The 13,855-nt window shown below is 47.7% G+C and overlaps 1 protein-coding gene and 1 long non-coding RNA gene across 4 annotated transcripts in view; one reads left to right on the forward strand and one right to left on the reverse strand.

The window, feature by feature from the left end:
* The window catches only part of LOC112545670 (uncharacterized), a 144,834-nt gene that overhangs the window by 44,647 nt on the left and 86,332 nt on the right, over positions 1-13,855 (forward strand). The window lies entirely within an intron of this gene.
* The window catches only part of LOC102448085 (cysteine-rich protein 1-like), a 34,771-nt gene that overhangs the window by 3,467 nt on the left and 17,449 nt on the right, over positions 1-13,855 (reverse strand). The window contains exons 2-5 of one of the 3 annotated variants that reach the window (XM_025184305.2): positions 9,703-9,972; positions 7,384-7,501; positions 6,811-6,905; positions 1,641-1,695 (exon numbers count right to left, since the gene is read on the reverse strand). In XM_025184305.2, coding sequence (XP_025040090.2) covers positions 1,641-1,695; positions 6,811-6,905; positions 7,384-7,501; positions 9,703-9,816 — 382 coding nt within the window. In that variant the 5' untranslated portion in view covers positions 9,817-9,972. The remainder of the gene's footprint in view (positions 1-1,640; positions 1,696-6,810; positions 6,906-7,383; positions 7,502-9,702; positions 9,973-13,855) is intronic. The other 2 variants (XR_012904565.1, XM_075931280.1) reach the window with 2 other exon arrangements.

Raw genomic sequence — 13,855 nt, forward strand, 5'->3', positions numbered from 1 at the left:
CCCTGCGTCGTGCTGTTTCTCGACGCCATGGAAACGTTTGCTAAGAATAGGCATACTGAAACTGGAAGAGGTCAATGCGACATTAAGTATTAAGGATACAATTCTGTCATGGAGGTCACAGAGTCTGTGATTTTTCCAGAACTGCCGTGACTATTTCTGAGACAGGGCTAGAGTAGCTGGCAGCCCTGGAGCTGCCAGAGCAGCAGCAGCTGGAACAGCTGACTAGTGATCAGGTGTGGGCCACGGGAGTTGCAAATGGGGTTGGGTTAGGCCTCTGGGGCTGGAGCAGCCGCGGTCAGCCCTGGCCACAGGACCAGCAGCAGGGCTGGAACAACTGCTAGCTCCCAGCAGAGCTCTGTTCATCATCCCCTTCTCTCCCCACCTCCCCAGGGTATTTTCAGTAAAAGGCAGGGACAGTGCAGGCTGGCGTGGGATTTTGTTTATTGCCCATGACCTGCCCCTTACTTTGACAGAATCTTAACCTTAAATATTATTGACTGTATTTTCAAAGGGGATTCAATCCAATATCTAAATTTGCACTTGCAAATTTGCCTGCATAAAATATGTGACCTTCAGCTTGGGATTTCTATGCACCAGTGAGGTTGTGGATTGTCTAACTCTTGGGGTTTCTGTGCACCAGTGAGGTTGTTGACTAGCTAACTCTTGGGATTTCTGTGCACCAGTGAGGTTGTGGATTGTCTAACTCTTGGGGTTTCTGTGCACCAGTGAGGTTGTGGATTATCTAACTCTTGGGGTTTCTGTGCACCAGTGAGGTTGTGGATTATCTAACTCTTGGGGTTTCTGTGCACCAGTGAGGTTGGATTATCTAACTCTTGGGATTTCTGTGCACCAGTGAGGTTGTTGACTAGCTAACTCTTGGGATTTCTGTGCACCAGTGAGGTTGTGGATTATCTAACTCTTGGGGTTTCTGTGCACCAGTGAGGTTGTGGATTATCTAACTCTTGGGGTTTCTGTGCACCAGTGAGGTTGGATTATCTAACTCTTGGGATTTCTGTGCACCAGTGAGGTTGTTGACTAGCTAACTCTTGGGATTTCTGTGCACCAGTGAGGTTGTGGATTGTCTAACTCTTGGGGTTTCTGTGCACCAGTGAGGTTGTGGATTATCTAACTCTTGGGGTTTCTGTGCACCAGTGAGGTTGGATTATCTAACTCTTGGGATTTCTGTGCACCAGTGAGGTTGTTGACTAGCTAACTCTTGGGATTTCTGTGCACCAGTGAGGTTGTGGATTGTCTAACTCTTGGGGTTTCTGTGCACCAGTGAGGTTGTGGATTGTCTAACTCTTGGGGTTTCTGTGCACCAGTGAGGTTGTGGATTATCTAACTCTTGGGGTTTCTGTGCACCAGTGAGGTTGGATTATCTAACTCTTGGGATTTCTGTGCACCAGTGAGGTTGTTGACTAGCTAACTCTTGGGATTTCTGTGCACCAGTGAGGTTGTTGACTAACTAACTCTTATTTGCTCCCATAAATTTTATTTGGGCAAATTCATTCTTGTTCCATGCACAAATGACTGTGCCTGGAAAACCGAGGGCACAGATTTAGAGGCTGCTTTTGAAAATCAGTCTGTTTAATTACAGCATTTAGGTGATGGGCGAACTAACGAGTAGGCAAGGATGTTACCTCTTGGTCCAAAGTGCTGCAGGTAGCAGTGATTGCAGTAGGGTTTGTCGTCATACTGTGAAGGAAGAACAGCAAAAGGTTAAGTGACAACTAAGGGCTAGTTCTAGAGACTAGGTTTTTTCCTACACGCTGTAACCCCCCGAAGTCCTGCTTGTGAAAATATGTTGTATAACATTTCAGAGTCTCTCTCCCAGTTTGCCACGGAGCATTCAGAGTGTGGATTTATAAAGCCCTGCATGGTTTAGTACTTCAACCCTAAGAAACCACCTTTCATTCCTTGTTTTACTTCTTGTAACAGGTCTGGCCAGGCTTCCCTCTTGGTCACCCAGTAGCTTAAGAACATAAGAACGGTCATAGTGGGACAGATCAAGGTCCATCTAGCCTGGCGTCCTGTCTTCCGACAGTGGCCAATACCAGGAACTTCAGAAGGAATGAACAGAACAGGGAATTGTCAAGTGACCCCTCCCCTGTCGTCCCTTCCCAACTTCTGACAAGAAGCTTGCTGGTGAATCCAGCCTCTGGAGCCCTGGCTCTGCTGTAAGCTACTCTGGGCCTCAGCAGGATGCATTACTGGTTCCTCCCATGGTCTTCCTTGCAAATGTGTTGGGTGATGACTCTCTGTCACTTACCTTGTCAACCACCTGCCTTAGGCCCCAAGGTCTAGCACTGACCCCCAAGGTGCCCCAGCAGTGTAAACACTACCCAGTGGGGTGAGCCTGCTGAGTTACAGCTCCACTCCCTCCGTCAGGAGGCATGTGGTAGGTGTTGCCCCAAGATACTCTGCGCCCAGTGCTGGCGCATTACTGCTCTTTAGGCAATCGCATCAGCAGACAAGTCCCTCTGACACCCATTTTCCTTCTCCTGCTTATCCTTCCCTTGAGAGACCTGGGGACATCAGCTGTGTTCTAGCAGATAGGTAGGCAGGCAGCATTCCCCGTTCCCCCTGCCCACTTCATCTGAGTCTTTAGCTCGTGACCCCAGAGTGCTGGGAGGCAGTCTGTTGTTTAGAGCTATTCCAGCTCAGTGGCTGAAGACTCAAGTCAACCACTCTGCCCTGTTATTTGTTGGCCATCAGCCTTTGGAGGTTGGTGAGCCCCCCCCCCCCCCCCCCATCCACAGTGGAGTCTGCAGCCTCGTAAAGAGAGTTCATACGGAGTGTTCATAATCTCACACAGAACGCAGAAACTGAACAGACAGATTTCCCCCATCTGAGATCTGCTGGGATGTTCAAGCTGTGAGGGATGCTCTAGCTGGTGCTTGGTCCTGTCATGAGGGCAGGGGACGGGACTTGAGGACCTCTCGAGGTCCCTTCCAGTTCTAGGATTCTTAAAACTCCCATGTGTAAAGTAGAGGAAAGGGAGAGAATTGTGCAGCAGGATGTTTTCATGTGAGGGTCCTCAGCTTTGGGATTCACTTTGCCTTTTGTTGGGGTCTCGTGTTGGCTGTGTGTGTGTGTGTGTTCTCTTGGTGTGCTGCACCCTCTCTGCACAGATAGCAAACCCGGCAGACCTGAATCAAACTGCCCACAGATTCTTTTCAGTAGCACAGGAGCCCAGCCAGGTTTATTGCCAACAAAGCATGGCCCATGCTCCCTGGATCCTAGTCAACAGTTATTCTAGTACATGTCTGCCTGCGGCAATGGACCAGCTCAGTCAATGGCAGGACTTTCCACTTCCTCCTAGGCTGGCCTGAGACACTCCCTTGCAGATTCCTCTCTGTACACCCATACAAACAACTTGGCTACGTCTAGACTGGCATGATTTTCTGCAAATGCTTTTAACGGAAAAGTTTTCCGTTAAAAGCATTTGCGGAAAAGAGCGTCTAGATTGGCATGGATGAATTTCCGCAAAAGCACTTTTTGCAGAAAAGCGTCCCTGGCCAATCTAGACACGCTTTTGCGCAAAAAAGCCCCGATCGCCATTTTCGCGATCGGGGGTTTTTTATGCAAAACAAATCTGAGCTGTCTACACTGGCCCTTTTGCGCAAAAGGACTTTTGCCTGAATGGGAGCAGCATAGTATTTCTGCAAGAACACTGATGGATGCGGAAAAAAGCAGCTGCTTTTGCAGAAAAACTTGCCAGTCTAGACAGCCCTTAAGTATTGCTCCTCTGACACGGTTAGTTACTGCCCCAAGGGGGTTTGCTACTACCCATTACCTTGTACATGTTGGTTTGATCAAAACGTCTCTAGCTATCACGTTGTCATCCTTAGCTTCTCACCAAGAGTGTATCTGGACTGATGTTGATTTGGGGGACAGCTGCTTGTGATTCTTTATGATTTTATTGGAATGTAATAGTAAAATATACCTAGAGACAGTGATGGGGTAAGGGACACTACTTGATCACTAGCTAACAAATTGTAGTTTGTTTCCATGGGTGTTCAGGGGATGATAAGGAGGTCAGGCTCAAGACTGGAGGCTACTCAGCTATTCTTGTAACTGGGTGGGAGGGTTCATTGGATGAGAACTGTAACATGGCTGGAAACACCCTCCGGGTGGGTGGCAGGAGAAGGAGGTGGCACGCTCCATCGAAGATACCACTACCTGCTTTAGAACTACCATCAGTTCAAAGCACAGGACCTGGGGTGCTTAGGCATCCATAGTGTCACGGATGGGACACGGGTGGAAGCTTGTTACAGACACTGAGAGCAGGATAAGCAGCTCTTGAAAGATCTATTTACAGTGTATAAGAATAATTATGTTGTCATTGGGAATTTCAGTCTGGGAGTTATATGCAGGAGATATGATGCTGCCACTATTTAAATGTCCTTGGAGTTTCTGGAAATTATAGATGATGATATTCTAATGCTAAGCCTATTCTATCCAACTTGGGGTATTTCTGTTTCAGACCTTATTCTGACAGATCTAGAAGAATTGATCACTGAGCTAAAAATTAGCGGTGGCCTACAAGCAAGGACTCATGACCTAATTACATTTGTTATGTGCAAAGAGAATATCGTTCTGATTATTAATATATATATATACTTGGCATTTTAAAAGGGCCAATTTTCTGGTGTTGGAAACAATTATGTCTCTCCATTCTGAAAACTGACTATGTATTCCTACTCTTTGTTTCCTGTCTTTTCACCAGTTATTGATCCATGAGTCAATCTTTCCTCTTATCTCATGGCTAGTTACTTTGCTTAAAAACCTTTGTTGTGGGACCGCCTATCTGGTAAAGTGTAACTTGTATGATTCTTTGTCTCCTCTGCTCTAAGGGATGGCTGCTCCCAATCCAGATTTCCAACACAATAATGCAAAGCACTGCTTCTTCCTCAACAGAAGTTAATCCAGTAACAGTTATTATTTTACCCTCCTTGTCTCTCTGATATCCTGAGATTGGCAAGGCTATAACAAAACTGCAAACTAGACTCTAGTCTGTTGCTCTTGATTTATTGCACTTCTCTCACCCTGCATGATGCTTTAATGTTTGGGTTGTAAACAGTGCATGGGGAATTTTTAAATTAAAGTGTTGCATTGAATTTTTTATTATTATTCTTATTTAATGAGAACAGACATTTTTTTATAATTTTCCATCAGAATCTAAACTTGCTTCAAATAGAACATTATATTTGTGTATGAACTAGGCATACGGAGTTAGTTCATGGTAACTCATTAGGAGAAACACTTCTCATTTCCTTATATTAAAGATTTTTCAGTTTGCATGCCTGTCTTCCAAAATCTGCACTGAATCCAAAGCATTTCAGTGGGGGCCAAAGGCATGTCATTATTCCACCCCCAAATGTTCCTGCTAATGGTATTTGAGTACTGCCATTGATGTGGGTGTGCTCAAAGTAAAATACAGCACCGCTAGAGGCGAGTTCGGGATGAAAGCAGAGAAACTGACTGAAATACTGGGAAGGGGAGTGGCATTGAGGGAACTGAGCAAGAGGGTTGTTTTTGTTATGGTTTGTCTTTTTTAAAAAGACATGCCAAGTTTAACGTTTAAAATTAAGCACCATGGGCCTTGCTTTGTACCACAGATCCCTTTTAGCATCTCATTTAAGCTCAATATGAGCTTCCAGGATAGCAGTGGATAGCTCCCTTCATTTTGTTTCGCTTGTCCTGTGTGTAATTCCATTGACTGCAGTGGGACTAGTGCCATGGGCAAGATGTGGAGCATTAGACCTTGAGAATTCAGCATTCAGTTCCTGTGTCAACATCTTTGTGAGATGCAGATGCACCACTACCAGCTTTAGAACTCTCTACGATTCCCCTGTACCCCAGAACTTAATTCTTCACCTCCCATCATTTGCACTTCAGTCACTTGAGGGGTGTGCTGTCATGGTCCCCCACCACATGCAGAGCTCCTAGGGTCAAAGGTCATGCACATTGTCGTCTTGAGTTACTCGTGTGTGTCAAAAAGGAGCACCCCGGGCCCAAGCAGACATCAGAGCCCTGTGGCATGGGAGTTGTATACACGCTAGGTCCCTGCCCACACCAAACAGGCAAGGCAGACAAAGGCAGTATTAGAATCCCACTGTAGAGAAGGGGAGCTGAGGCCCGCAGAGGCGGACGGACACATCTGAGATCACACAGGCAAACTGGGATGGGGAAGCAGGGACATTTGAAGGCAGATGCAGTCTGGGGCTCCGGCTCCTGGAATCATGTGATTACTCCAGATTCTGTAAATGTCAACACAAGTTGTGTGGACAATTTTAAAACATTTTCCCCACAAACAGTTTTTCAAGATGAGCAAGACATTGAAACTGACCCTGGCCTATCCATTTTGGTTTTGACCAGCTGGTGTTTTCTGATGAAAGAACATTTTGCTGACAAATTCCTTTCAAGCCCTCTTACAGAGTATCACACCATGTGCAAGCTGTTCTCTTGCTCTCCTCAACCCGCCCGCCCGTCCAACTCCCTGCACCAGAGTGTGACAGACACACGACGGTTTGTCTTTATCACTGTGACCAGGGGGATATTTTTAGTAAATGGTGGTGGGACCGTGATGTTGTAATATCGCTAATCTGTCTGCTGTTCTCAGTGTATGTCCACTTTCTGTCAGCCTTTATCTCCCCAGCTATCGTACTGAAAAAACTTCTAAGCATATTGCACACAGGCTTCAGTGCATCCCAGTGTGAGCCAGCCCTTTGAAACGAGATCAGGAAACGGATTATTGTGGGCATGCAGTAACTCAGGCAGGCAGATAAGAGACAGTTCATTTCCTACCTCTGCATGCTGGCCGGGGCTGAGCTGCCGTTTGCACTGGTAACACTTCAGGCAAAGAGGATGGTAGTCTTTTCCTAGAGAACGCTTCCTCTCAGCTGTTAAGAGAAGAGAAAGGTGTGAGTAATTATGCTCCAAGCACCTCATTAATAGCAGAACAGATGTGAAAAGGGTCTTTGATCCGTGGAATTACTTGCCAGGAAAGAGTGAGACACTTCTTCTCAAATCAAAGCCGTGGTAGAATCTTTAATAGGGACAATTTGGCTTTTTTCTGAGAGTCGGTTTCCTCAACACTGCTGTGGCTCTGCCTGTTTGAAGTTTACTCTTTCTAAACTTTATACGCTGGAAATTTCATATCTATCCAGGACAAAAATGGCCTTTCTTCTTCACTTCAGAGAAGTGCAAGGTTTGGGAGGGTTTTTCCTCTTTTGCAGGATTTCTGTCCCCGGTCACTCGTTGTTTACTATACAGGAAACCCTTGCCATTCACAGCGGATGCATTCCTGGCACCACCACGAATGGCAAAATTCACGAATATTGTGAGCCATGTTGAATTCCCCGCAGCTCCCAAACTCACCACAGAAGCTGGAAGCCACAGGGAACTCACTGCAGATGCTCCGGATCAGGCTGAATACATAGGTTGATGCAAACATTCTTGTGGATTCAGAAAAACAGGACAACCCTACAGCCGCATGCTGCATTTCAGAAAACATACAAACATGTTTTATTTGTCTTCCCCGTGGAGCCATCAGACAATGATTAGGCATTTATTTCCCTCCTTTATTTTCCCTGTAGAAGAGTTTCTATCCTGCTACATTATAGTCATCTATATAAGGCCACAGGGAACACCAACAAATACTACTAAAAATGAATACTTTACATTTGTAAGGCACCTTTTTAAACACTACAGATCTTACTGGACTATGTAAACTGTGTTTCTTCCTATTTCTGAAATTCTACCCATTACAGAAATGTAGCCAGCTCTGGGGAGGAACACAGCATCTGTTTAGCACCACACAGCATCCTTACGCAATGGTGACAGCAAGGAAATGAAGAAGACTGAATCAGCTGCAGGACGTTAGATGGGCAGCATGTAATTACCAGAGTAGGATTTAAACCAGGACACCAGGGTTAACAGCCATAGCCCTTTTCACAAGGGTAGAGGAGCTTTACTCCTCACAAGCCGTGAGGTTTCCCTTTAAGACACGTGTGGGGAACCTACACCCAGCAGACTGGATCTGGCCCCTGGCTTACCTTGAGCTGACCTGTGGCGAGGCTTGGGGCTTCCCCCTGCAGCGGGGCAAGCTGGCAATTATGCTCCAGCCCTGCAGCAAGTCTCCAAGCCTCGGTGCTCCCTCCCTCACCCACTGCGGGTCTGGAGCATAAGGGGCACCCTAGCACCCCAGTCAGTGAAGGGCTTTTTTGTTTTGGAAGTCCAGGAGGAAAACTTGCAACTTTCAGATCCAAATTCTGGAAAAGGTTGACTCTGCTCCAAACCCCATGGCTCAAGCATGTTGGGCCAGAGCTGGAATCTGGGAGGCAGCTTGAATTGGGTGAATTTGGGTTCTAGATCTGAGCCTGGCAAGATGGGCCCATGTCCAGGCAAACCCTGCAGTAAACCTATTCCAGGCCTGCTGGGTGATGGCTTGAGCGCTGGCCAGGGAACGTTATGGACCGTCCCAGAGGTGTGGGGTTTCTGCGGGGCAGTAAGGAAGCCCAAGCACATGCCCATTCCTCTGGCATGTCCCCCTGCTTTCCTCCAGCATGCTCCTGGCTCGCCCCTGCAGCAGGGCTCCTGTGGAGGCTGTACAGTGCTGGTAATGGTGAACTGGGCCCCTTGAGTTTAACTGGTTCCCAGAGAGCTTCGAATTATTCAAACTCTCACAAGCACAGGTGCTAAGCCTGAGGCCTGAGCAAGGTCAGGATGAAATTTGGCACCAGCCATATAAGGGCTGCAGCCAGACTGCAGCAGAGATGTGATACGCAGTCATGACATTGATCCCTTTGGCAGCCCCTTACAGCTCCTCCTTTGAGGATCCTGAATTGAGCATGGGATGGGTGACATTTAATCCCGGCATTTTCTAGCCTGGTCATTTTGTATTTCTGATTCCCATTAGATTGGTGCATTGGGAGGGGAGAAGGAACTGTCTGTACTCGCCACATACAAGCCAGGGTGATGTGTCATCCCAACAGGAGCAGAGCAAGAGGGCTACCACACGTGTTTCTCTCACTTGAATCGCTGGCACCCAGGATTCAGCCCCAATGGGGAGCGAGGTTCCCACAGCACAGCTTATTGCTGTCATTCTGGTTCTCACTAATATTTCTGCATCTCCCGAACACTGGCATCGAGGATGGCTGTGACGGGTGCAGAAACCTGTCTCTTCCAAAGTACTCCTCCCCCTGCGGATTTGTCCGTGATAACCACATGGTTGGTAGCAAGTGTATCAGTTCTGGAGTATTCCTGATGTTCCATGTAATCATACCCCGTGGTCACTGCTGTAAAACTCTGCAGTCACTGTACCTATAGAGCTATCAGTAATAAAGTGTCATGGGTCCTGATCCCCACTTTAACTGCTTCTCGTTAAAGCAGAAGCTACAGGATTCATGAGGCTCAAATTGCTTGGTGCATAAATTAGGAGCTGCTGTGAAGAAAGGCTTGTCTATTGTAAGTCATTGCGAGCTTCATCAGCAATGGCCATCTCGGCAGAGGGATGGAAGGTGCCTGTGTGTGTAATAGTGTACTATGAGGCTCTGTTGGTTAGTGAGTAGCGTGCCACACTGGGACTCGGCAGATCTGGCTTCTATTCCAGCTCTGCTGCGAGGTAATCATGGACAAGTTGCAGCTCGCCCCGAGCCTTCGTTTCCCCACCTGTGTAACAGGGATCACCACACTGACCTCTTTTGTGAAGCACTTTGAGCTCGAGGGATGAAAAGTCCTGGGAAGACCTTGGCAGTAATAGTACTGGCTAGGGTGGACCTCTCTGGAAAAAGGCAAGTTCTGAGCAACCATTTCTAGCCAAGTAGAAATGCACAGGTGACCGAGGGGGTTGAAAGGGGATCCCCTCCCAGCTTTGGGCAGTGCTGCTGAAGCAGTGTTCACAAATCCAATCCTACATCTCGGGCTGGGCAGTAGAAGAGATCCTAATGCAGGAGTTTTAGATGCATCCTGCCAGGGAAGACAAGATGAGATGACCCGTCAGACTCCTCTTTCTTTTAAACATTCATGTTGTGGCTAATGCATGTCGTCCCTTCTGCCACTGAGTCCTATTTACTGGCATGAATTCTCCATTTGCTGACTTCGCTGGCACGTCGGACTCTTTCAGAGCCGTGGCACAGAACCCTGTCACTTTGCAGCACGAGGACGTGCGGCTGGAAGGAGAAGCCTTGTCCTACGTTAACTCCCAGAAGGGAAGAGGGGCATGCATTATGCCATGATAATGTGCTCGATAAACCGCCACCCATCAAATGCCCTCGACTGGTGTCTCCACGGTTATCACCAGCCGCGGAGGCTGAAGAATATTTGTCTAAACATGAAATAAACAGATGTTTCCTGACAAAATATTTAAAAATTAATCAGTCTTTCAGTGGGATGGCCATTAAAGCCAAGCTGTCATGAAGGTTAAGGGCTTCAAAATTACAGATCAGACCTCCCCTGCTCCTCCCTTTAGACTATGTAATGGAATTTCAGCAGGTTTTTTCATTCCACGGCCCCGCCCGTTCCCCACATCAAATGCATACATTTTTGCCCCAAAGCAAGAGGAAAAATTTGGGCCCTCCTACAAGGATCCAATTAACTTCACAAGGGCACCTCCTTCAAGGCAGCCCCTGATATCTCCATAATGGCACCAAACAAAGGTGGTAATCTGGCAAATCTCACTGAGCCATGTTTACAAGTGCCAACGTGCACAGCTATGATTATGCAATTGTCAGCGAGCGCTCACACAAACTAGGGCTGTAAGCTGTACGAGCATGTTTTCACTATCGTGGATCAGGTCATTGGTGGACTGAGAGGAGGACTGGTCACCTAGTTAGCATGCTAGTCTAGGAATTGGTAGTCCTAGGGCCACTGCTCAGACACAGACTTCCTGGGTAAGCGTGGGAAAGTCACTTAGCCTGTGTGTGTGTGATTTGTTTTCCCATGTGTAAAAAGAGAATAATAACATTTCTCTGCCATACTGGGTGATGGGAAGATAACTGCATTCAAGATTGTGAAGTGCTTGGAGCTCCACTGATGAAAAATGCCCTGTAGAGCTAGGTGGTGTTATTGAGTCAGATATAGCAAGTGGGCAATATGTGGTGCTTTGGTGAAAGATAGAAAACCCCTATTCAAGTGTATCTAGTCACTGGTGCAATTGCATCGGGCAATGTGGGAAAATTCCTTCCTGGGTCCCCCCAGTTCAGGCAGGTGCTTAACCGCAGCCCTGACTCCAATCACATGACTTTAGAGGGCCTGCTGACATGCTTAAGTGCCTAACTGTGCTGGAGCCTGACAGCTGCCTGTAGCAAACACATCAAGAATACAGTTTGATTAGTCCAATCATAACAGAACAAGCTATTAGACCAGGCTGAACAATCTTGAAATTTCTATTCAAAATTTCACTGAAATTTGACGGGGAAAAGAATTCTCATTCTATTCCGCCCCTTTTTTTTCAATCGTCTTGAATACCTGTAAATATTGCTGACCCTGAAATGATCCATCCCTTTTAAAACTGATTTGACAGAGCTGAGTGAATAACTGACACTAAATAATGTTGCCTTCATTTCTGTGTACATATTTTCTGTGAATGGGTCATGAAATGTTCCCGATTTCTCCAGTGAAAAATTCTTAGGCTGCAGATTGTTCGCAATAAGCTCTTCACCAGTGTGTTGGTTAATTATGTGAGCTACCCGGCAGTGTCTCCACTCCCTGGTTTGACATGTAGGTGAATAACACAATGTGAATTTGGAATTTTCATTCAATTCCCTACCTCAGCTTTGCACTCACTGAGTGTCTGAGCAGCCATGCTTTGCATTCGATTTTTCACAAGCATTCGCAGTGACTGATATCCAGCGCATACAGGTTAATGGAAAGGGAACATAAAAGGCTCATGAGCATGTCAGATCCACATGTGGTTTGGCATTCAAATAAAGATGCATGGCATCTCCCCTCCCCCTGCCATATTTACTTAGTGCTAGTATTTGACTCCATTATCCATTGTCCTGGATAGTATTTGAGGGCAACAATATCAGACTTTCACAGCATAATGCACCTCCTGACAGCTGTGAAACGTACTCTGAGCTCTTCATTCTTCTGCAGTTTGATTCACTTGCCACTTCCAAGCACCTCAGTGTAGAACAACTTAGGGGAGAGCCTGAAAGTGGAAACGCCAATCAAAGCACAGCGCTTCACTCTGTAAGGGTACGTCTACACTACAGCGCTAATTCGAACTAACTTAGTAAATTAGTTAATTCGAATTAGTTAATTCGAACTAAGCTAATTCGAATTAGCGCAGCTAGACTTAAAAACTAGTTCGAATTAGCGTTTTGCTAATTCGAACTAGCATGTCCACACGGAGTGGACCCTGAACAGAGGTTAAAGATGGCCGGAAGCAGTGTCGGCAGGGCATCAGATTAGGATTTAGAGCGTGGAGCTGCTGTCTCAGGCTAGCTGAGGGCTGTGCTTAAAGGGACCCGACCCCCACCCCGGACAGACAGTTCTCAGGGTTCCCCGCTTGCAAAGCAGTCCTGGCTTGGAGTGCCCTGAGTGCCCACACGCGGAACATCACAGCACTCGGCCATCAGCCCGGCTGCACTTGCCGCAGGCTGCCATCTGGGGGGAGGGAACAATCGGGGGGCTGCAGGAGAGCTTCCACCCCCAGAAGCCCGCAGAGCCAGCCCAGTCCTCCCCATTGGGGGCGCGTACCCCATTCCTCCCTCACCTCCTTCCACTTACCCTTCCCTAGCCCCCCTTCCTGATGTACAAAATAAAGAAAACGTGTGTTCAAAAATAAAATCTTTCTTTATTGAACAAAACTGGGGGCGACTGGGAAAAAGAGGTGGGAGAGGGGAAGAGAGAGGCTGGGAGAGGGGAGGGCAACTAAAATGATCAGGGGTTTGGAACAGGTCCCATATGAAGAGAGGCTAAAGAGACTGGGACTTTTCAGCTTAGAGAAGAGGAGACGGAGGGGGGATATGATAGAGGTCTATAAAAGCATGAGTGGTGTGGAGCGGGTGCATAAAGAAAAGTTCTCCATTAGTTCCCATAATAGAAGGACTAGAGGACACCAAAGGAAAGGAATGGGTAGCAGGCTTCAAACTAGTAACAGAAAGTTCTTCTTCACAAAGCAAAGAGTCAACCTGTGGAACTCCTTGCTGCAGGAGGCTGTGAAGGCTAGAACTAGAAGTAGTTAGATCAAGTCATAGAGGTTGGGTCCATGGAGTGGTATTAGCCAGGGGGTAGAAATAGTGTCCCTACCCAAAGTTTGTGGAAGGCTGGAGATGGATGGCACGAGACAAATGGCTTGGTCACTGTCTTTGGTCCATCCCCTTCAGGGTACCTAGGGTTGGCTGCTGTCGGTGGACAGGCTATTGGACTAGATGGACCTTTGGTCTGACCCAGTACGGCCATTCTAAGCTCTGGGCTCAGGGTTGGGGGTCTCAGTGGACCACCCTGATTTTCATGCAAACTTGTTCCTGGGTGGCCAGGCTGGCAGCTCTCCTGCCCTAGACGGCCACTTTCCTGTGCCTAGTGCGGAGTTCGTGGACGAGGTCCACGATGTCTGCACTAGACCAGGCGGGTGCCCGCCTCTTGCGGTCCTAGCCCTGAGAGCCGCCAGCCTGGTCCCGGGAAGAGGCGGAGGACTGAGGGGCATCGTGTGGCTAGCTCATGGCGTGCCAGGTGCAGGGTCTGCTGGCTGGGTGCTGGCAGGCTTGCACCTGGCACGGGCACCGTAGCCAGCCCGTGCCCCTTTAAGGGCTCCGGGGCCGGGAGGGGGGCATGCGAGTTTCCCTGGTGGTGCCCAGAGTGGCCACCAGGGAAAGCTGGGGAGGGCTAGCCTCCCACTAGTTCG

Source organism: Pelodiscus sinensis, chromosome 6 (genome assembly GCF_049634645.1).
Source record: "Pelodiscus sinensis isolate JC-2024 chromosome 6, ASM4963464v1, whole genome shotgun sequence".
NCBI classification, from domain to species: Eukaryota; Metazoa; Chordata; order Testudines; family Trionychidae; genus Pelodiscus; species Pelodiscus sinensis.